Here is an 18,520-nt window from a genome sequence, read left to right on the forward strand (position 1 = left end):
CTGATCCCTGCGTGCACAACATCCACGCACGTGACCTTTTTAGTGCAGCAGCTCGAGCCGCGCCGCCTGGAAGGACATTGTGGACTAGAGACTTTTTACCCGTTTCTTCACTCTTTCATCATACTGTAAATGGGTTTGACATCACGACAGTCGGTAAATTCTTCGAGGCTCTTGAATCGAAGCGTCGGCGGTGAATGGATTATTTTGTTGAAGTATCACGCAGAGGCCTCGCAACAACCCACAGTCGGCAGCCATTGCCGGACCATCGAAGCCGGAGGTTCGTCATCAACCAACCTCCATTTTCAGCTGTTCGCTAGCCAGCTCTGAGCACGAAACTACCAGAATAACCAGCCGCTTGGCACTTGTTATGAACCTGTTATGCGAGACCGACAACCCAATCACATATAAATTATATGGGATCTCGGAAATACTGTGTGAGTGAGGGTTATGTAACGTTAGTATGTTACTATTTCGCAAGTGCCAACGAAACCTGAACGCATTTAATTCAAAAGTGTTGGTTTATTTGTGAATTTGTGTCATTTCACATTCGTACTAGAAGCCATTCTGAGTATTTTGCTGGCCACATAAATCGTGTGTCGTAGATCATCGGCGTGCGTTCTGTCTATTTACGTTGGTACACGTGACGCGGACTCAGGCTCCTTGTACATGGGTTGGGTATACATGTTATAACCGTGTCCAGCCTATAGTATTTTGTCCCCCGTTGGCTTCATGGTGGCTTCAACGTGCACGTGTTTTGGGTGGGCTGTTTGAACATATGATCACTGTTGTAGTAAAGCAAGTTTCTTTCACAGAAGACCGTAACCTGTTGCTGCCATGGCGGTTTATAGTTCACAGGTGCTCCTTGCTGTTACCAGATCGAGGTATGTAATTTGGATCCAATGGTTCTACAGTACTCCGTGACATTTGTCAATGTGTTCCATTGGGCTAACTTAATAAAATGTAGTAATAGTGACGACCTCTTAAATAAATGGGGATTGCAGAATCCTTATAATGTACTGTGTTGTCTGCATACACAACCTGGTGTAGACCAATGTTCTAAAACATCTTAAACACTTGCAGCTGGTGAGATACCATATATTTTGTTATCGTTGTGTTCTGTGTCTTGCAGAAATCTTTATTTGCATAGCATCTTGTGTTGTTGTACAGTTTATCCCTTATTACATTCGATTAAGTTCTATTTGGTGTAAGGAAATGCTGAGTCAGAATTGTGCGTTGCTTATAGTTTAAGTAGCATATAAATGAAGAGGTAAATAAGTGGCCAATCAGGAAAAAATTGTATCTCTATACCGATGAAACTTTACAAAAAACTAATAACGACAGACTTATTCAGTAATAACACTTTCTCCCTTTGCTGTCCACAGAGGCTCCTATATAAGGCACAGCTGCACCTCTTTCCCATCTAAAGCCTACCTTCACATCGACCCACCCAGCCCTGCATCACCATGTCCACTCAGACGCCTCTGTTCAACTTACCCCCGCTGCTCCCGCACCCTCGCCCCCCATCGCACTCCCACCTCTGCGCTGCTGGCCCGCTCGCTGCACAGCTCCACAGTATGGTTCAATGACGCCAAGCAGGAACAGGGGAGCACCAAGGCCTCCGCTGCCCCAGCACAGGTAGCCTCTACAGGGGCTGTGAAGGACTCTGTCACTCCCCCACCTCCACCACAACAACCGCCAAACCCCACTCCAGCTGCCACGGCAACAACAACAACAACAACAACATCATCAGCGGCGCCGGCTGTCTCTCCAGTGCAGGAAAAGGCTTTGAGAAAAACTCTATACCAGAGAGTTGTGGACGAGCTGAAGCACTACTACAACGGCTTCCGGTTGCTGGGCATCGACACCACGATAGCGGGCCGGATGGTGTGGAGGCTCCTGCATGGACAGCTGCTCACACGCAGGGAGAGGAGAAGGGTAAGAGGAACCAAAGTCGTAGTTAACCCTGTTGGACCGCAAAACCAAAGACCTTTTTATATTTCACATCTTTAATCATTTATTAAATCAAACACAACTAGCTGCTGACATTCATCGCTAAACAACCCTGGAGGGTTTACTTTACAGTGCAAATGTTTATATATTTGTTTGTATAATCATTTTAAGGACTGGCCTGATCAGGACAGTGATTTGGGTTGAATAACCTAACTATACTTTGTACTGGCCCAGAGCCATCGAATTAACCTTACGGTTCCTACTTTCAAAGTATTTCTACATTTAGTTAATTTATCATTATATCATTATATTATACATTTATATGTCATTAGGACATAGCTGTAAAATCAGATGCAATCTGTGGTTTTAAGCCAGGTGCCAATACCAAAGGGAAAGGGTGTACGCATGTTAATTAGAAACCAAACTCTCCTCAACACCCAAGCCCTTCCCCTCCCGCCTTTCACCCATCAAGTTACAGTTTCGGGCAACATCCAAACTGATCCATTTTTATTTAAACGCATAACCCTCAGTACTTTTGCCTGTAGGGCCCATACTCCTAGGTGTTTTAGATCCCTTTAAGCTGAGCCTTCTAAAAAACACATGAACTCATTCTTGAACTCATTCTTGATTAGTTTGGCTTCCCTGTAGCCCGGTTCCTTCATTTCGTGTGACACAAATCTACTTGTTCTAAATCAATATCTAATTACAAGCTAGGTTACATTCTTCTTTCAATTGACGTTAACAACAATTTGTTATTTATCTATTGGTGATGATTACTCCAAACTGACACTATTTGTATATTTTAAGTGTTATTTAGACTTAAAGGATGAATAGTTAAGGAGGCTGTACCTCCATAATGTTTAATTACTGTTTATTTATAGTTGATGATCTAATGGTGGAACTATTGTTGGCCTAAATTTCCCTCCCCTCTGCCAAAGACGGAAGGGATAGTTATTTCCCAGATGCTTCAACTAACACCAAAGTATATTGCATACACTGTAAATCAATCTGGGTTCATTTCAGGTCACTGTATTGGGTAACTTTGCAGTCACAGCCCCCAAAATCATAACAAATACAACACCATAAACAAAACAAAATACTCAAGCACAGTGGATAGAGAAGAGTATGTACCAAGGAACTCTAGATTATGTTTTGTGTGCGTATTGAAAAGTGTTAATATCAACAGCTGGGAGAGTATCATTTGTTTTCATCTTCACTCTAGGCACAGTGTGTCTCGTATCCTAGACAGGGTTTCCCCCAGCACTATCTTGTTAAGGCGGCCGCCTTAACAAGACTAGGGCCCCGCCTTGACTACCAATGTATTGAAAAAAAAAAAAAAAATGGCATTCGTAATACTCAGGTAATACTGTTTACAATATTAGTCGTGCCAATAAAGTTTTTTGAGTGTAATTGAGACGGGGACATCTGGTGGTTGAATATATTGTTGCATAGTCTATCATAGTCACCTGTCAATCTACCGCCAGTGACGTGCGGTGAGGTCAGTGAGTGGGTAGGCACTGAGTTCTGAAAGCCAGATTTCTCTAAACCTATATATTGTTAAATCAAAAACAATAAACAACAAACAGGCACGCACGGCCGATTTCAAATAAGTTCCTCCCTTTCACACACACACACACACACACACACACACACACACACACACACACACACACACACACACACACACACACACACACACACACACACAGACGGGACATATATGAAATGTCACGACGGTGACTTCAGGTTTGCCCGTAGCCTACTGTAGTGTGGACTAAATGATTAAACATCGCATCCATCGACTTAACGGACCCCTCCCTCACACCGAGGGCCGAAAAATCTGCATGTTTGCACAACATTTGTACCTACTGTTGTTTATTTATATGGAAATAAACAGTCGTTTATTTCATTCATGCGTACTGGCATCTTTGAGCAAAATACCCCCAAAATTTTTCGGCGGGGCGCTTTGCGCCGCGCCAACAACACCACCGACTGCTTACCACCTTGACTGAGACATTTACTGGGGGAAACACTGCTAGAACAAAGTAGCTCTGAGTTGTTATGCCTTGGGTGAATTATTATTATTCATCCGCTGATCTGTTTATTCATGACTCTTGATGTCCCTGTATCTTCACAGCTACTGAGGACCTGTGCAGACCTGTTCCGTCTTGTCCCCTTCATGGTCTTCATCATCGTTCCTTTCATGGAGTTCCTACTGCCCGTCTTCCTCAAGCTCTTCCCAGAGATGCTGCCATCCACCTTCGAAACGGAGTCCAAAAAGGCATGTTTACATTTGCACAGCCCCCACAACACATTTTGTATGGTTATGTCATTTTTTTTAAATGGCTAATTAAACGTCATCATACAGAAATCTGCAGGCAGCTACTCCCTCACGTATTGTTTTCACTCTTTCCCACTCATTAGCCCCTTTTTATACAGAGATCAACGAAAAGAGTAAAGAAGTCTCAAGTGTTTCATTATGTCTGCTTTTTTACACAACACAAAACAAAGCCGGGGTAATGTTTCAACGTGTTTCCTTTTACATGGCATGCATGCGTTCTTGAATAAGAGTTGTGACGCGTAACGCAGCGTCGGGTGTGACTTATAATTAACCTATCAAGCGGCTGTCTAAACAACAATGATGGCAGGTGAACTTAGTGTTGCACATTTAAGCAACTCTTCAAACGCAAGCAAAGTTGCGTTACAATTGTGGGTTCGTTCAAGCAGTGTTTGAAAGATCAATAATACACTGGAGGAGAAATTGAAAGAAGCAGAAAGCAGTTTGAGGTAGAAAGGTTAGCCGACCCAAGATGCCGTAGACATCTCGCGATGTTTAAATCCCCTGGTGCTGGGTCTGACACATAACGTCACCCCCTTCTCTGCAATGCCGGTTCACCCCTTTCGCACAGCCATAGTTTCTGCTATGAAACTCCCTCTGCTGCTGGCTTGAGGGAGATAAACAGAAATGCCCCCGATTCCGTGTTTGTACATTCTATACAGAACGAAAGATGGCGGGATAAAGGAAACATTCCTACCCTGAACAGGCTGTGTAAAACCCCAGGGGACTGCGATCCAAATAAGTCCCTGCTGGGTTGATGTTGCTTATCGTGTTATCGTTGTGTGATCAGGGCTTCTTCAGTTAACGATGAGAAGATGGTTCTGGTAGTATAAATAGTATCAATCTGTGCTCTGCCTACTTCCAAAGCTCAGAGATGCTTTGTTTTCTTATAGATGGTTTCACGTGGCAGAGTAGACTACTACAAGTATAATTATGAGTCATGTTGAAACTGGCTGGTGGCCCTGGACTGTAGAGAAGTATCTTTCCGTCAGAACAATCATTGGCTATTTGCGAAAGCTAAATCAGCACTATGCTTCAATGAACCAGCTGGTAACATTATCTAGAAGTAGACACTCGTACAGGTCAAATACAGGACACAGCTGGTCTTGTGGTGGGTTTGTCTATTGACCCTGCGGTCTTCGGTTAGGGTTATAAAGCGTTCCATTCAAAACGCTTTATTTTGCGACTATTGCTGTGATTGAACAGTATTACTGATGCATTATTTATCTTTATTTTTGGCACCTGATGGTAGTATGTTATCTTTCCCTACGAGAGTTTTGTACTTTGTCAATACATAAAAATAAAAATATTATTTTATATATATATATATATACATAATTTTTTTTAATACATTGGTAGTCAAGGCGGGGCCCTAATGTTGTTAAGGCGGCCGCTCTTAACCAATCAGTGCTTGAGGAAACACTGATCAGATGTGTTTCGACACTATACAATCCCACCAGGACGAACCGGCTTCAACTAAAACCCAGGCTCTCTGCTCTGTTTGTAGGAAGAGAAACAGAAGAAGGGCCTTGCTGCTAAGCTGGAGCTGGCCAAGTTCCTCCAGGAAACCATTGCTGAGATGGCTCGCAGAAATAAGGCCAAGGCTCTGACAGATGACGAGACGCAGCGCTTCTCCACTTACGTGCAAAAGGTATAGCGTTAATCTTTTACTTATTGCATTTTCCTGGCATGCTTTGATTGGCTCTTCCATTAGACTACTCGTCGTGCCTCTGCTTTAGAGACGGCTCGTTTCTCTATCAATCTTTAACCAGTTGCCTCATCCAGATAACATGTTCCCGTTTCGGAGGAGCGTGATACTTCGTCCGTCAGACATAATAGCCTGCCTTGGGAGCAATTTATAAACGTCTTTGATATTATTTGTTGTTCTCTTATTGTGGTATTCTGCTATCGTTTGAATCTAAAGGTGAGGCACACCGGAGAGCAGCCGACCACCAAGGACATTGTGAAGTTCTCCAAGCTGTTTGAGGATGAGCTGACCCTGGAGCATCTTGAGCGCCCCCAGCTGGTCGCACTGTGCAAGCTGCTGGAGCTGCAGCCCATCGGCACCAATAACCTGCTGCGCTTCCAGCTGATGATGCAGCTGCGCAACATCAAGGCAGACGACGAGGTGAGTTCTGAGTGGGTTGTATGACGCGGGAGAAGGAGAAGTTCACGGAAAGGAGAAGGCCGATGTGATCCAAGACAGGAAGCACTGTGGGTGGGGACCTACTGTTGAGACTGTGGTTAGATTCTGCTTGGCACAAGTGCAGCCTCACCTCTTATGTCCCTCTGTCTGTGTGTAGATAAAAAGATAAAAAGTTCACTAGGGAACATGATTCTGTTGAGTTAATTCTCAAGGCTAAGCATCTGACCAGTCCTGACCCTTCTCTCTTTATGTATTTGTAGATGATTGCGACAGAGGGCGTACCCGCTATGAGTGTGTCAGAGCTGCAGGCAGCGTGTCGTAGTCGGGGTATGAGGTCCCTGGGTCTGACCACTGACCAGCTTCGTCAGCAGATGCAACAGGTGAGGCATATTGTCTGCTGGGGCTGGTTTTCACTGTTTGTGACACATTATGATTGAAGCTTCGCTTTATTGCATTATGGTCTACTGGGACTTTAAATATTTATATATTTTAAGTAGGATTTGATTCTTTGGATGCTTTCGCAATGTGCCGCCTACTTTGAAATCCACCAATGTGTGACCATCTTATGTTTCCTCCACCAGTGGATCGACCTGCACCTGAAGGAAAATGTACCTCCATCCCTACTCCTGCTCTCCCGGGCCATGTACCTGACAGACCTCAAACCCAAAGCCCCCGTTATCCCCCCAGTCCCCAAACTAGAGGTTAGAATCCCACGGCACAGGCCTTGATTACCCGTTCTCTTGTGGGGATGATCATCATGTGCTCTTCGTCTCTCTCTATCGGCTCTTTGTTGTTGACACTATCTCTATCGGTTTGGTTTTTGCAGAAAGTCACTCCTCCTCCAGTAGAGAATTCGGAGAAAACAACCTCAGCCAAAACTGACCTGCTGACTGATCCTGCGCTGGTCATCAAAGACAGACCGGTAAGAACGGCTGACTCCCTGAAGATGTGGGAACTTTAAAGTGCACCCCACGGTCATTGCAAAATCACCATTTAAGCGGTATCACATGCTGGACCCAAAAAATGTACCCATTTCCACATTTGAAAGTTACTGTCTGATGTCAAAACAATAATAATTGTTTCTAAATTTCAGATTCACAATTTATACATTTATTTATCCCTGAAGGAAATTGATACTAAGAAATAAAAGCATATCATGTACGAGATACAAAACCTGTGTTTTATAAACCAGTTTCTCTGGAATCCAATCATACAAAATATAAATGGCAAATAGACTTTTACAACGCCTCCATTCAGAGTTGTAATACATCTTACCCTCTCTGTTCAACCAAGGTGGAGGAGTTGAGCGACAAAGCTCCTTCCTTGGTGTCAAGCAAACCGTTAACTCCTGCTGAGGTGCTCCAGGTAAATTACCCTTGACCCTGTGTGTCAACATGCACATCTAGTCTTTGTCTTTGTTAATATCATAAATGTATTATAACGGGTTCATAAAGGTGATGACCAAAAACAAAGATATAGAGTTGTGCAAATATGCAGAGAAATGCTGCATTTCAGGTCTTGGACTAGTAATTTTACCAGGATACATTCTTAAGGTTCTAAGCAAGGATTATGTGAGTAAAATATATCTGCCTAGGTTGATCAGATTTTCTTTTTGAACAATGGTGTCATTTTGAAGTAGACTACAAGACATATCAATCTATAGGTTTAGTCAGACTCTAATGGGACCGACAGAAACAGGATTCTGTCAAGATTCCAAGAAAAAGTCTTCTTTCACCTGAACTTAGTCTTCCTTATGTCTATTATCTTCTCCTCCAGGCAAAAGCAGCCACAGAATTATCCCAGAAGAGCAAGATGACTGCTAATGGTGTTTAAAGACGCCCACCAGGACTTGGATCAGACCGGGATGTGGTGATCGACCATCATGCCTACAGGGATCTTCAACACAAAGCCTTCAGCCATTAGATGTCTCACCCCCCCCCCTTTCCTCCATGCCTTAACTCTTATGCAGACAACCTCAGTGGAACACACTCTTCTCCAGTTTTAATGTTTTGTTCTTCAGAGTTTCTCTCTGTCATTGGCATTTTTTAACGATGCCAGGGACTCTCCACTGATCCCCAGCTCTGGTTTACCAGACGGTCACCCTGGGAGGGTTAGGCACACACACCTTACTTGCCCATCAGTAGCAGATTGCTTTGACTTTATGCAGTATAACGTTTTTGCATTCTGTTCAATTGAACAATGCATTGACCCAACTCTGATTTATTTGACCTAGGAGGAGAGGACTAGAGCGTGATGGTTTCAGTCTTGCTGGATGTGGTCTTGATAAGCCCAGCCTCTCCTTGTATATTTGTAAATACCCTGTATATTGTTCTTGGTCCGAAAATGCAGCAGCTGCTCTGTACAGTGTGCTATCCAGCTATCTAAAATGTTCTTAAGTAAAGGTTTCATGAACTTCAAAGGTTAAAAGGTAAATTATTTTTACCCTTTCAGCCCAGAATCACATAGTCAACTGGTATGGTAATGGGAGATTCCTTCCCCGAATAGGCTACTTTGAACTTTTAAGTTCAATAGCGATCTGTGGCTGTCCTTCCCTTTATAGTTTGAATGTGGTAAATTGTGAATGAAGCAAAGTCCCAATATTGAATAAGCTATTTCAAATTTTGAGAATCTACTATAAATTGATCACAAATCACCACTTGCCAGTTGATGACTTTTCGGTTTGGATGGCCCAGGGACAAATAAAGTTGGATTATTTATTTGGTGTTGGCTGGCTAAAATTAATATTGGAAGCATACTGTATGTCTATACATATTGTTGAGAAAGCTCACTCCACAACTCTTGTCATGTACAGATGTGTCATGTAACCAGTTGAACTGACACGCTGTAAAATTTGGCGATTGTACTGGAATATACGTTGTTATATTGTGTTTTAATGCTACGATCCTTCCACTTTAATTTTGGGTTTTATTTGAAGATACTTGTCAAGCAATGACTGCAATTAAATTCAAGACACTCATTGTAACAAATTGTATTGAGGATAAGGATTTGTTTATTTTTGGAGCAATTTAACTAGAAATGCGTTTTTATTTGTAATATAAATACTGAAAGCAGAATATGACATCCCTATTAATCTCCACTCATCACCATTAATTACTTTTGCATATTCAAATGAACCAGAAGAACATTTGCATTCGTTATTACATAACCATGTATGCGTGTGGTTTCCCATGTGTGTGGTATGATCTTTAGCGTTTTGATTTGGTCAGATTCCTTTAATCCAGAAAACATTTATTTACCGCTCTGAAAATAGTCTGTTGGATCCTGGGGCAAATTGAAATGGTTTCCTCGCCGTTTTTTCTCATATCGCTAACCGTTAAACTAGCGTTCACGCTAACATTTTACATTCAAAAGGGCCAATGGGGGGCAATATTTTAACCAGGCTAAATTGGAGCCCCATTCCCCGACCCTGTTTAACTTTGCACTGCTTTGAATTACTTTTAAAACCAAGGCCCAAGGTGCCTTGCTGCTACGTCACACTGACATTTTCTCTTCTTACTCACTCCACCAAATATATTTATGCAAATAGGATTTCATTTAATGACAGCCAACGATTGTTGGACAGTGATCCTCTACTACTCGAACGACAGGTTGCCAAATTGACCACAACTCCACTTAATCCCTGATCTGAGCAGCCTCTGTTCTAGTTATCAAAAACTGCCAGATTATCAAGAGAAAGGGCCTTTCTTTATATCAATATTTTTTTAATCACTTGCCCCTCATAAATGTATAAGGCTATTGTTGAAAATCCTGGATTTCTTCTTCAATCAATTATTACGTTATTTACCACTCTAGGTTCAAACTATTTGCCACCCCCATAATTTAAATAAATTCAGATTAGGAGAAAAATCAATTGGTTCTTATATATTTTAGGCCATGCCGGTGTTGCTCCGAGCCTCGTTGCCCGACATGTCTGCTTCTGGGAGCCGGCGGTCCTCTCCTCCACGGATTCTTAATTCCACCACTCCATGACATGGCTGCTCCGTTTCGCTGTTCCTGTGCGGACCCTTAAAATGCTGTTCATTATCTTACCTTGTCAATGGCTGTTTTGAGTGATGGAAGAGCAAAAGTAACGTGATTAAAATCATGATGAAAACATGTGCCCTGCTTTTTTTTTGACTATAGGCTATTTCAAACTGAGGATGGAGCGTCAAATGTGTAGGCTACAGATTCTTGTTCCTATTTGTGGATCCAAGTTGATATTGTTTATTTGTGAATAAGATCTGTTCCGTATGATAACCCACATAGCTGTTATACCCATGGACACCAGATGGCAGTGCGTCGTAATGGGTCGTTCGGGACCGAATCAGTTCGAATGAATGAATCTTTAAAAATAACTAACCAAACTGATTCTTCTCTCGTTCGTCTCGTTCGTTCTCAGACTCGACTCCTCCCAGACCCACTACTCACTGTTCGTTCACTGACTGAGTGGGGAAGAAGGAATTGAGGCTTAGTGAGCGAGCGTACGATAATACGATTTAATATCATTGAAATAGTAAATGTGTTTGTACTTTCTGTGACATGCAAGATTAATCTAACATTTGACTGTCTCGTCGTCAATCTGTCTCGTTCTCCCATGGTTCGTTCTGCCCTGGTTTCGTGCCCCACCATCATTGCTAAATCAAGTAGGCCTGTTATCCCATGGTTCGTTCCCCCATGGTTCGACCCCCACCATCATTACTAAATCATGTAGGCCTATATTATCTTGCTGATATGTTAAACCTCCAAATAATCTACTAAACCCCCCCATCCCGCTGCGTTTATTAAAGTTGTAATGTTGTGTTGATTGATGACCGACTTCCACTATCGTTTGAGAATGGGAATGAGGGAGGAGCTGACTGACTCAGCTGAGAACCGTGCATTCCATGATTCGATTCACCACTACCGGAAACTCGACTGAACGAACGAACGACAATTCTGAACGACTCTTCTGGGCGACCTGACCGACGCAAACTGAATCAAGGAAAATAATTATTGAAACCATCAACTGATACAGCCTGTCTGATCTGGGTCTGATGGAGTGTTCCTGAATCCTCTGACGCCAGCCTTCCCAGTTGCAGGGTTTTGACGGCTTCTGACGTCATTTCCGGTCTCGGAGCATTTATAGCATTCTAGTCGTTGTTTATTGTTAGCTACATTAGCTTCTTTAGTAAACCAGCCCGAAAACAAACAACACAACTTTACATTTTATTGTACGCAAAGCAAGACCATGCAATGTATGGGCGAGGCCATTATGTTGAGAGCGTCATCCCTGCTCTCGGTCTACTCTCAGATCTCCGAAAGATGAAGGGGGCGTGCCTCAAGGCTAGATTCCACCGGAGGCGTACGCGCCGCGGGACGGCTGCGCCACGGTCACGCTGCTGATCGCTTCCACTATAATCAATGAGACCATTTCCACCGGGCGCGCCGCGGAACGTTTCAGCAGCGTCCCAGGAGCGGCGTGCCGCGCCGCGGCGCTATCTTTCCGTCCAATTCTATTTTTGCCGCGAGCCGCTGCTAAACCGCGTCAATTTCGACAGAGCAGGTCGAGCCGGGCAGGAAGTGAAAAGTAAAAGCCATAGAGCATCCGGTCAATTTTCAAAATATAACACAATACTCAGCTCATGTAACTTCACATCAACATTATTACGTCATGACCGGTGGGTCTCAGAGGGTCGGCAACATTGACGACGAGAGACTCATTGTCGAAGTTCAGCAACATGAAGTCATTTATGTACCAAATCATCCTTTTGATAAGGAAAATGTCAGAAAGGACAAAGCGTGGCATTTAATTGCAATAGTTTTGGGAGTGGAAGGTGAGTACATTAGGTTTAGGATTATCGCGTGATCTCGTGATCTCGCGTGAATACGGCTGGCTCGCAAGGCAGCGCTACGCTGCCGTTACGCGCCCGGTAGGAATGGACGCAGGGCAGAGGACGCAGCCGTTCCGCGGCGCGTACGCGTCCGGTGGGATCCCGGTGTCAGAGAAATGAGCAAGAAATGGTGTGTTCCCGAATCCGCGGACGCCAGACTTCCGAGTCGAAAGTCGAAGATCTCCCAGCTTTCTTGTGGCATTTCTCGAAGGCACGCCCCCTTTTTGTCTTCATCCTTCGAAAATCCTTCGAAAAAGCCATTTTGTTGAGAGCGTCATCACTGCTCTTGGTCTACTCCATGGACATAGGTCTACTCAGCTGCGTTCGAGTATTCTCTGCGAACCGACTCGGATCTCGGATCTGACGCCACGCCCACACGTTTTATTATTTCGCTCGGTCGTTGGAGGAAAACATGGACGCCACCCGGAAAGCTGTTGTCGCGGTAGCATTGGCAGAGGACCAAGCGTTCAAAAATAATTAGGCTATAGGCCATAGGCAGAGATACGGGCGCAGTAAGGTATTGCAATAATACGAGTAATTGAAATTGCCATTTAAACCACCAAAGTGGTCCAAGCACAATGAAAACAGTTCATACTTCAAGTCACACTGGGCGCAGCCATCTTGAATTCTGTCTCGGAATTCTGCTCGGTCACCACTGACACCGGGATTCCACCGGACGCGTACGCGCCGCGGAACGGCTGCGACCTCTGCCCTGCGTCCATTCCTACCGGGCGCGTAACGGCAGCGTAGCGCTGCCTTGCGAGCCAGCCGTATTCACGCGAGATCACGAGATCACGCGATAATCCTAAACCTAATGTACTCACCTTCCACTCCCAAAACTATTGCAATTAAATGCCACGCTTTGTCCTTTCCGACATTTTCCTTATAAAAAGGATGATTTGGTACATAAATGACTTCATGTTGCTGAACTTCGACAATGAGTCTCTCGTCGTCCATGTTGCCGACCCTCTGAGACCCTTTGATTGATTGACTGCTGACCTGGTGCCACCGGTCATGACGTGATAATGTTGATGTGAAGTTACCTGAGCTGAGTATTCACTTCCTGCCCTGCTCGATCTGCTCTGTTGAAATTGACGCGGTTTAGCAGCGGCTCGCGGCAAAAATAGAAGTACGACGGAAAGATTGCGCCGCGGCGCAGCACGCCGCTCCTGGGACGCTGCTGAAACGTTCCGCGGCGCGCCCGGTGGAAGTGGTCTCATTGATTAGAGTGGAAGCGATCAGCAGCGGTGACCGCGGCGCGTACGCCTCCGGTGGAATCGAGCCTTGAGTTCAACCGAGATGTCGAGTTCGCCGTCCGAGGAAAAGGGGCGTGTTTGTGCTTGTCGCTAGGCAACGTCCTCGGACCTCCGAGACGGATGGATAATAAAACGCAGGTGAAGACAAAAGGGGGCGTGCCTTCGAGGAATGCCGCAAGAAAGCTCGACTTTCGACTCGGAAGTCTGGCGTTCGAGAATTCCGGAACACACCATCAGGAACGCATCAAACGCTGGGAGATCTTCGACTTTCGACTCGGAAGTCTGGCGTCCGAGGATTGAGGAACACACTGGGGCATCCGAACCCGTCCCTCACGCTGAGATCTTTGCCTGCGACATCCTGGAAATCACACTAAACCCTGTGATGTTGATTTCCCGAACTTCCATTCAGACGTCATCGGATCCCGAGCGTCTCCACCCAACCCACAACACACGCGCTATTATCCCTGGCACTGCTCCGGGACACACATCAGAGTATAACGGGAACACCAACCCGCGCGTCGCACCTGTTGTTAAGGTAAGAGGATATCTTAAAAAGAGATTGTTTTTTTTATGTGTGGTGATTTATTTTATTTTTTTCCTTTCTGAACACGAACGTATCAATTCACGGTTTATTAATGTACATTTGTTTTTTTATTATAGCAAGATGGTCGTCGCTTGTGTGCCTGAATGGCGAAAACCCCAATAATACAATGCGTTTTATATTGCATTGGTAGGCTTGTACTATGCAATATCTACTCCTCCCTTGTAACGATCTGCTACATCATGATTTAAGATGCTATATCGATGTGTTCTTATGTCAGATGAGGATAGTCCGACTCCTAATTCGCAACATGCGCAGTTTCGATGGACGCGCCTAATGTAACGTGATTTATGATGAATACAGAAATTACATTGCGTGTGGATATTTATTCACGGACCAAGTCGCCACTTGACACTGGCATGAAGGTATGATGACAGGCGATTTGTATGCTATTGTGGGCATGTGCATGATGAGTAATTTCATAAGCCCCTTTTAAGAAATTAATTTAGGATCAGTTGGCTTCAAGGAAAGGTTTTTTTATTTGACTGTCAACATTCAACTCAATTCGAAACCAACTATAGGTCTACACAAAATACTAGATTTATTGGCTTCTCTCTTCAGCCAGCCTCTTTGCGGTTGAAATCTATGATTTTCCATGTGATGTGTTTAATTCTGTGACAATAACTGTTGCTGCAGATATGAAGCCGACGTCAGTAGCCCTGCTGTGTCTCCCCTTCCTCCTGGTCCTCGTCCATCTGACACTGGCAAAGAGAGGGACGAGCGGTGGGGGGAAGTCAACCACCAACCGCGGCACCAGCACCTCCACATCAAACCGCGGAAACGCAAATTCGGGTAAGAAAACCACCAAGGGCGCCCAGCCCCAACCCGGCAGCAACTACCCGAAGAAAGCTGACTCCAACCAGGGGAGGCCAACGGCCAACCAACACGGATACCCACAACATGGATGGGGAGCCGGCAAGCCTAACCAACCCCAAGCAGATGGGTACGGCGGCAGAGAATACCCGGGTGGACAACTCAACTACAACCCTAGTAACAGAATCCTAAGTCCTGGCTTCGGAGGAAGCTATGGATACGGCAGCCACGGGGGCGCAGGTGGCTCTCCGTACTCCCGCTCGGTGCAGGGAATGGGATACAGCCCGTCCAGCAGTTCCAAAGGGTTCGGACGTGGTGCGGTAATGGCGGCCGGAACAGGGGTCATCACGGGCATGGCTCTGGGCTACGGTCTCAGCAGGGTCCCCCGCCACCCCGTCCACTTCCAAAGCCCTGATGACGAGCGCTACTATAACCAGTACATGTACCAGAAGTACGGCCAGCATTCCACCGACAAGGACGACTACAGCAGGGACTACGTGTTCAGCCCGCCCTCTTTTTCTGAATACTTTAAAACATGCATGAAGACGCAGGACCTGTTACCCACTGTTAAGACCCCCACTTCTCCAATCATTCCCATTGCAACAGACAAGGGCCCACGCAAGAACACATTGGGGAGTAACGACAAATTGGGGAGTAACGACAAATTGGGGAGTAGCAAGACAATGGGGAGTAGCAACACATTGGGGAGTAACGACACATTGGGGAGTAACAACACATTGGGGACCAACCAGACCGACAATCCAACAGCCAACCCACTCCCCCCTGCATCGAAAGATTTTAGCCAGTCGGACGATGCTGATGATAACGATGACGATACCGTTAGCATCGTGGAAATCGGCTACCCGGCGCTGATTGATCAGCTGAGGGCCAGGAGGTGTGTGCATCTCTACATAGACCTCTCTGGTAGCTTCTTGACGAAACGGGGGTCGGAACCCGACGGAGTAGCCCAGTGCGCAGGGAGTGGCCTCCAGCAGGTTTTGGCTGTGGTCGTCGGCACTTTGCTCAGCCTGGCGAGCTGCAACTGATGCTGCCGTGAACACAAGTCGTAGAGCTTTTAGGAGGAACCGATGAGTTAAAGTACCATTAGTGGCAGGGTTTGTTTGAAAGCGCCGGTAAATGCATCCTAGTAGGGTGCGGCCGCCGGGGGAACTGAGAAGCGCCATCGTTTTATGGGAAAATCGATTGCAGTGGTCTCGCATCTAGTTATTAGTTTTAATATTTAAAGTCATCGTGATTAAGTCGTAGGCAGGACGTTTCCAGGGGGCAGCCTGGTGTAGCACATGTCCCCCAAATACTCAACCCTACTGAATTTGCAAGGGGTTGTGTTTTAACTACATGACGCTACAGAATGTTATTTTTTCTTTGCATCCTAGATTGTGAACTGATTATCGAATGCAATGTTGGTCATTTGTCCAGTTGATTCTGTGATTTATACATTCTCTCTGCAACTTTCTGCAAAGTGAGTTTTGGGGGTCAATGTCCCCCCTGTGTTATTCTGTGCCGACCCTGCTCAATTCATTTGGACACGCCCCTGTTTGATGGACTTTGCTCTCTCAGATGGGCAACGGCTGTAAGAAAAATATGGCTGCGTTGTTACTTAAAAACGTTAGCTGCTGCCGAGATGAATTTTTTATTACAGACAAATATTTGACTATAGTATGCTACAGTGTAGTAAATGAGCTTTAGAACGAAGAAGAGCTGTAGAAAGATTTTTTAGGTTCGCCAAAACATATTTGAATGAATGTGCCATTATATTCGGTATATTGGGTACCCTTATAATATAGCTTCTTAAGTAACGTTCTCCAGGTTTTGGGATACAGGCCTACAACAAGCCACCTATTAGTACAGTTGCTATCGCGTGAAGAAGTGTGCCATTACCTCCGTTTGCTGCCTGAGGTCCGACGCGCTGGCTCCGGTCCTTGCTTTATATTGACAATTTTACATTTCATTGACAAACAACACAAAATATATACAAATAGATTGAATAATAAATGCTACCTTTCCAATAATCGTAAAAACTTGATTTGCTTCCCAACAAACACACCTGTCCCTAATTAATATGTTCTTGGAACCCAATGTTACTCGACGACCCCCACCCCTTGTGAGAGAGATATAAACTGCAACATAATCAAACAGAACTAAATACGGCTAAACTAACAAAAAAACAAGATCTAAGTGCTAAATATTAAACACAATATGTGCTTAATATCTAAACTCTATTCCTCTGTATGTATATATTTGAATTACTATATGGTTCTCTTTTGGCAATTCTTATGGCAACAAAGGTTTCCACCATCACCGCAAGATAATTATACATATCAGTAGTGAGATTTTTGTGAGATTTGATGAATATATTGACTTCCTTCATTTGTTTCTCATGGTGTTAGCTGCTATTGTATTACCTAAAGATATAATGTGCTTTTGGAGAAAGAAAGTAAACTTGCCTGGATAATCTCTTGACATGTATAGAAACACAGGGACAACATTAAGGCAACAGTTGACCTAAAACTCGACTGCCTCCTTTGGGAAGCCATTCAGTTGGTACTATATCATAGAACCAAAAATTCTGAAATGTTTGATGTATACGTGCCTGTGTAGCGATTGTACAGTAAGGGCTCTTATATAAGGCTAATGGAGACATACAACGACGTCGCTGTCTGCTTTACATTTTGTAAGTTTACTTGTTGTGTTTAAAACCTAATCTCAGCTCAATCCTTACCCTAAGGATTAATTTGGGTGTTTAGATCTCAACACGATTTCATCTTCCAATATATTCAATAATCACGGAATCATCCCATGTTTATGAGCTGGGTCCATGGGGGACATTTCAACAGTAGCCACGTAACAGCATGTTCATGATCAGTACAATTGGTGTTCAGTAGTAATATATATATATATCATATATTGTAATGCATTGTATCTTTCACTAAGGTCAACCACTACATTTCTGTAGCCAATTTCCATAAGCTTTCTTCGACAAGCTGCACTTTAAACTGCCCAAGTATACTGTTTACTACTGAGGGCGAACCTTTTATAGAGCCACTTCCTCCTCTGAGTTGTTTTGTAGCTACTCCAATATAGATTGAAGGCTATGGTTGTTTTCATCCTTATTTGTAAATGCTTTGCTTAAAAAGATGTCTGCTGAATGACTTTGCACTTTACTTATCTTATGCTTGACCTAATAAAAAGCAATGCATTTAGAAACCTTTTGCTGCTTATGCTTACTGTACTGTACGGTTACGGTAAAACTGTACCTGATGCACAATACTGATACCAAGTCGACTAGCTAACGGAAAATAATAATCAATTTGAAGCTCACAGCAAGGCACTAAAAGAAAGACAGCACTCAGAAAGGCCGGAAGAGAGAGTGTTATGGTGAGACAGGGCAGGGTGTACAGAGAGAATGTAGGAAACCACTAATCTAATGCTGGCTCGCCTGTCAATTTAGCTGTACTGAGAGGCAGAGTTATACTCCTAAGAGCCAAATAAGAAGAAATTGATTTCCCCTTCTCTTTCAGCCTCCTG

At 44.3% G+C, this 18,520-nt stretch overlaps 2 protein-coding genes across 2 annotated transcripts; both read left to right on the forward strand.

Moving 5' to 3' along the window:
• Positions 1-12: 12 nt before the first annotated feature.
• letm2 (leucine zipper-EF-hand containing transmembrane protein 2) lies at positions 13-10,552 on the forward strand. Its single transcript, XM_060054444.1, has 11 exons — positions 13-277; positions 813-881; positions 1,383-1,935; positions 4,088-4,231; positions 5,796-5,939; positions 6,213-6,416; positions 6,695-6,814; positions 7,016-7,135; positions 7,261-7,356; positions 7,728-7,799; positions 8,211-10,552. The coding sequence occupies exons 2-11, from the start codon at positions 835-837 to the stop codon at positions 8,265-8,267; spliced, it is 1,557 nt and encodes a 518-aa protein (XP_059910427.1). The 5' UTR covers positions 13-277; positions 813-834; the 3' UTR covers positions 8,268-10,552.
• A 2,906-nt stretch (positions 10,553-13,458) lies between these two features.
• prnpb (prion protein b) lies at positions 13,459-18,199 on the forward strand. The gene is made up of 2 exons (XM_060054460.1): positions 13,459-14,095; positions 14,798-18,199. The coding sequence occupies exon 2, from the start codon at positions 14,800-14,802 to the stop codon at positions 16,018-16,020; it is 1,221 nt and encodes a 406-aa protein (XP_059910443.1). The 5' UTR covers positions 13,459-14,095; positions 14,798-14,799; the 3' UTR covers positions 16,021-18,199.
• Positions 18,200-18,520: the final 321 nt, after the last annotated feature.

The sequence above is a fragment of the Gadus macrocephalus genome, chromosome 6 (genome assembly GCF_031168955.1).
Source record: "Gadus macrocephalus chromosome 6, ASM3116895v1".
Taxonomy (NCBI): domain Eukaryota; kingdom Metazoa; phylum Chordata; class Actinopteri; order Gadiformes; family Gadidae; genus Gadus; species Gadus macrocephalus.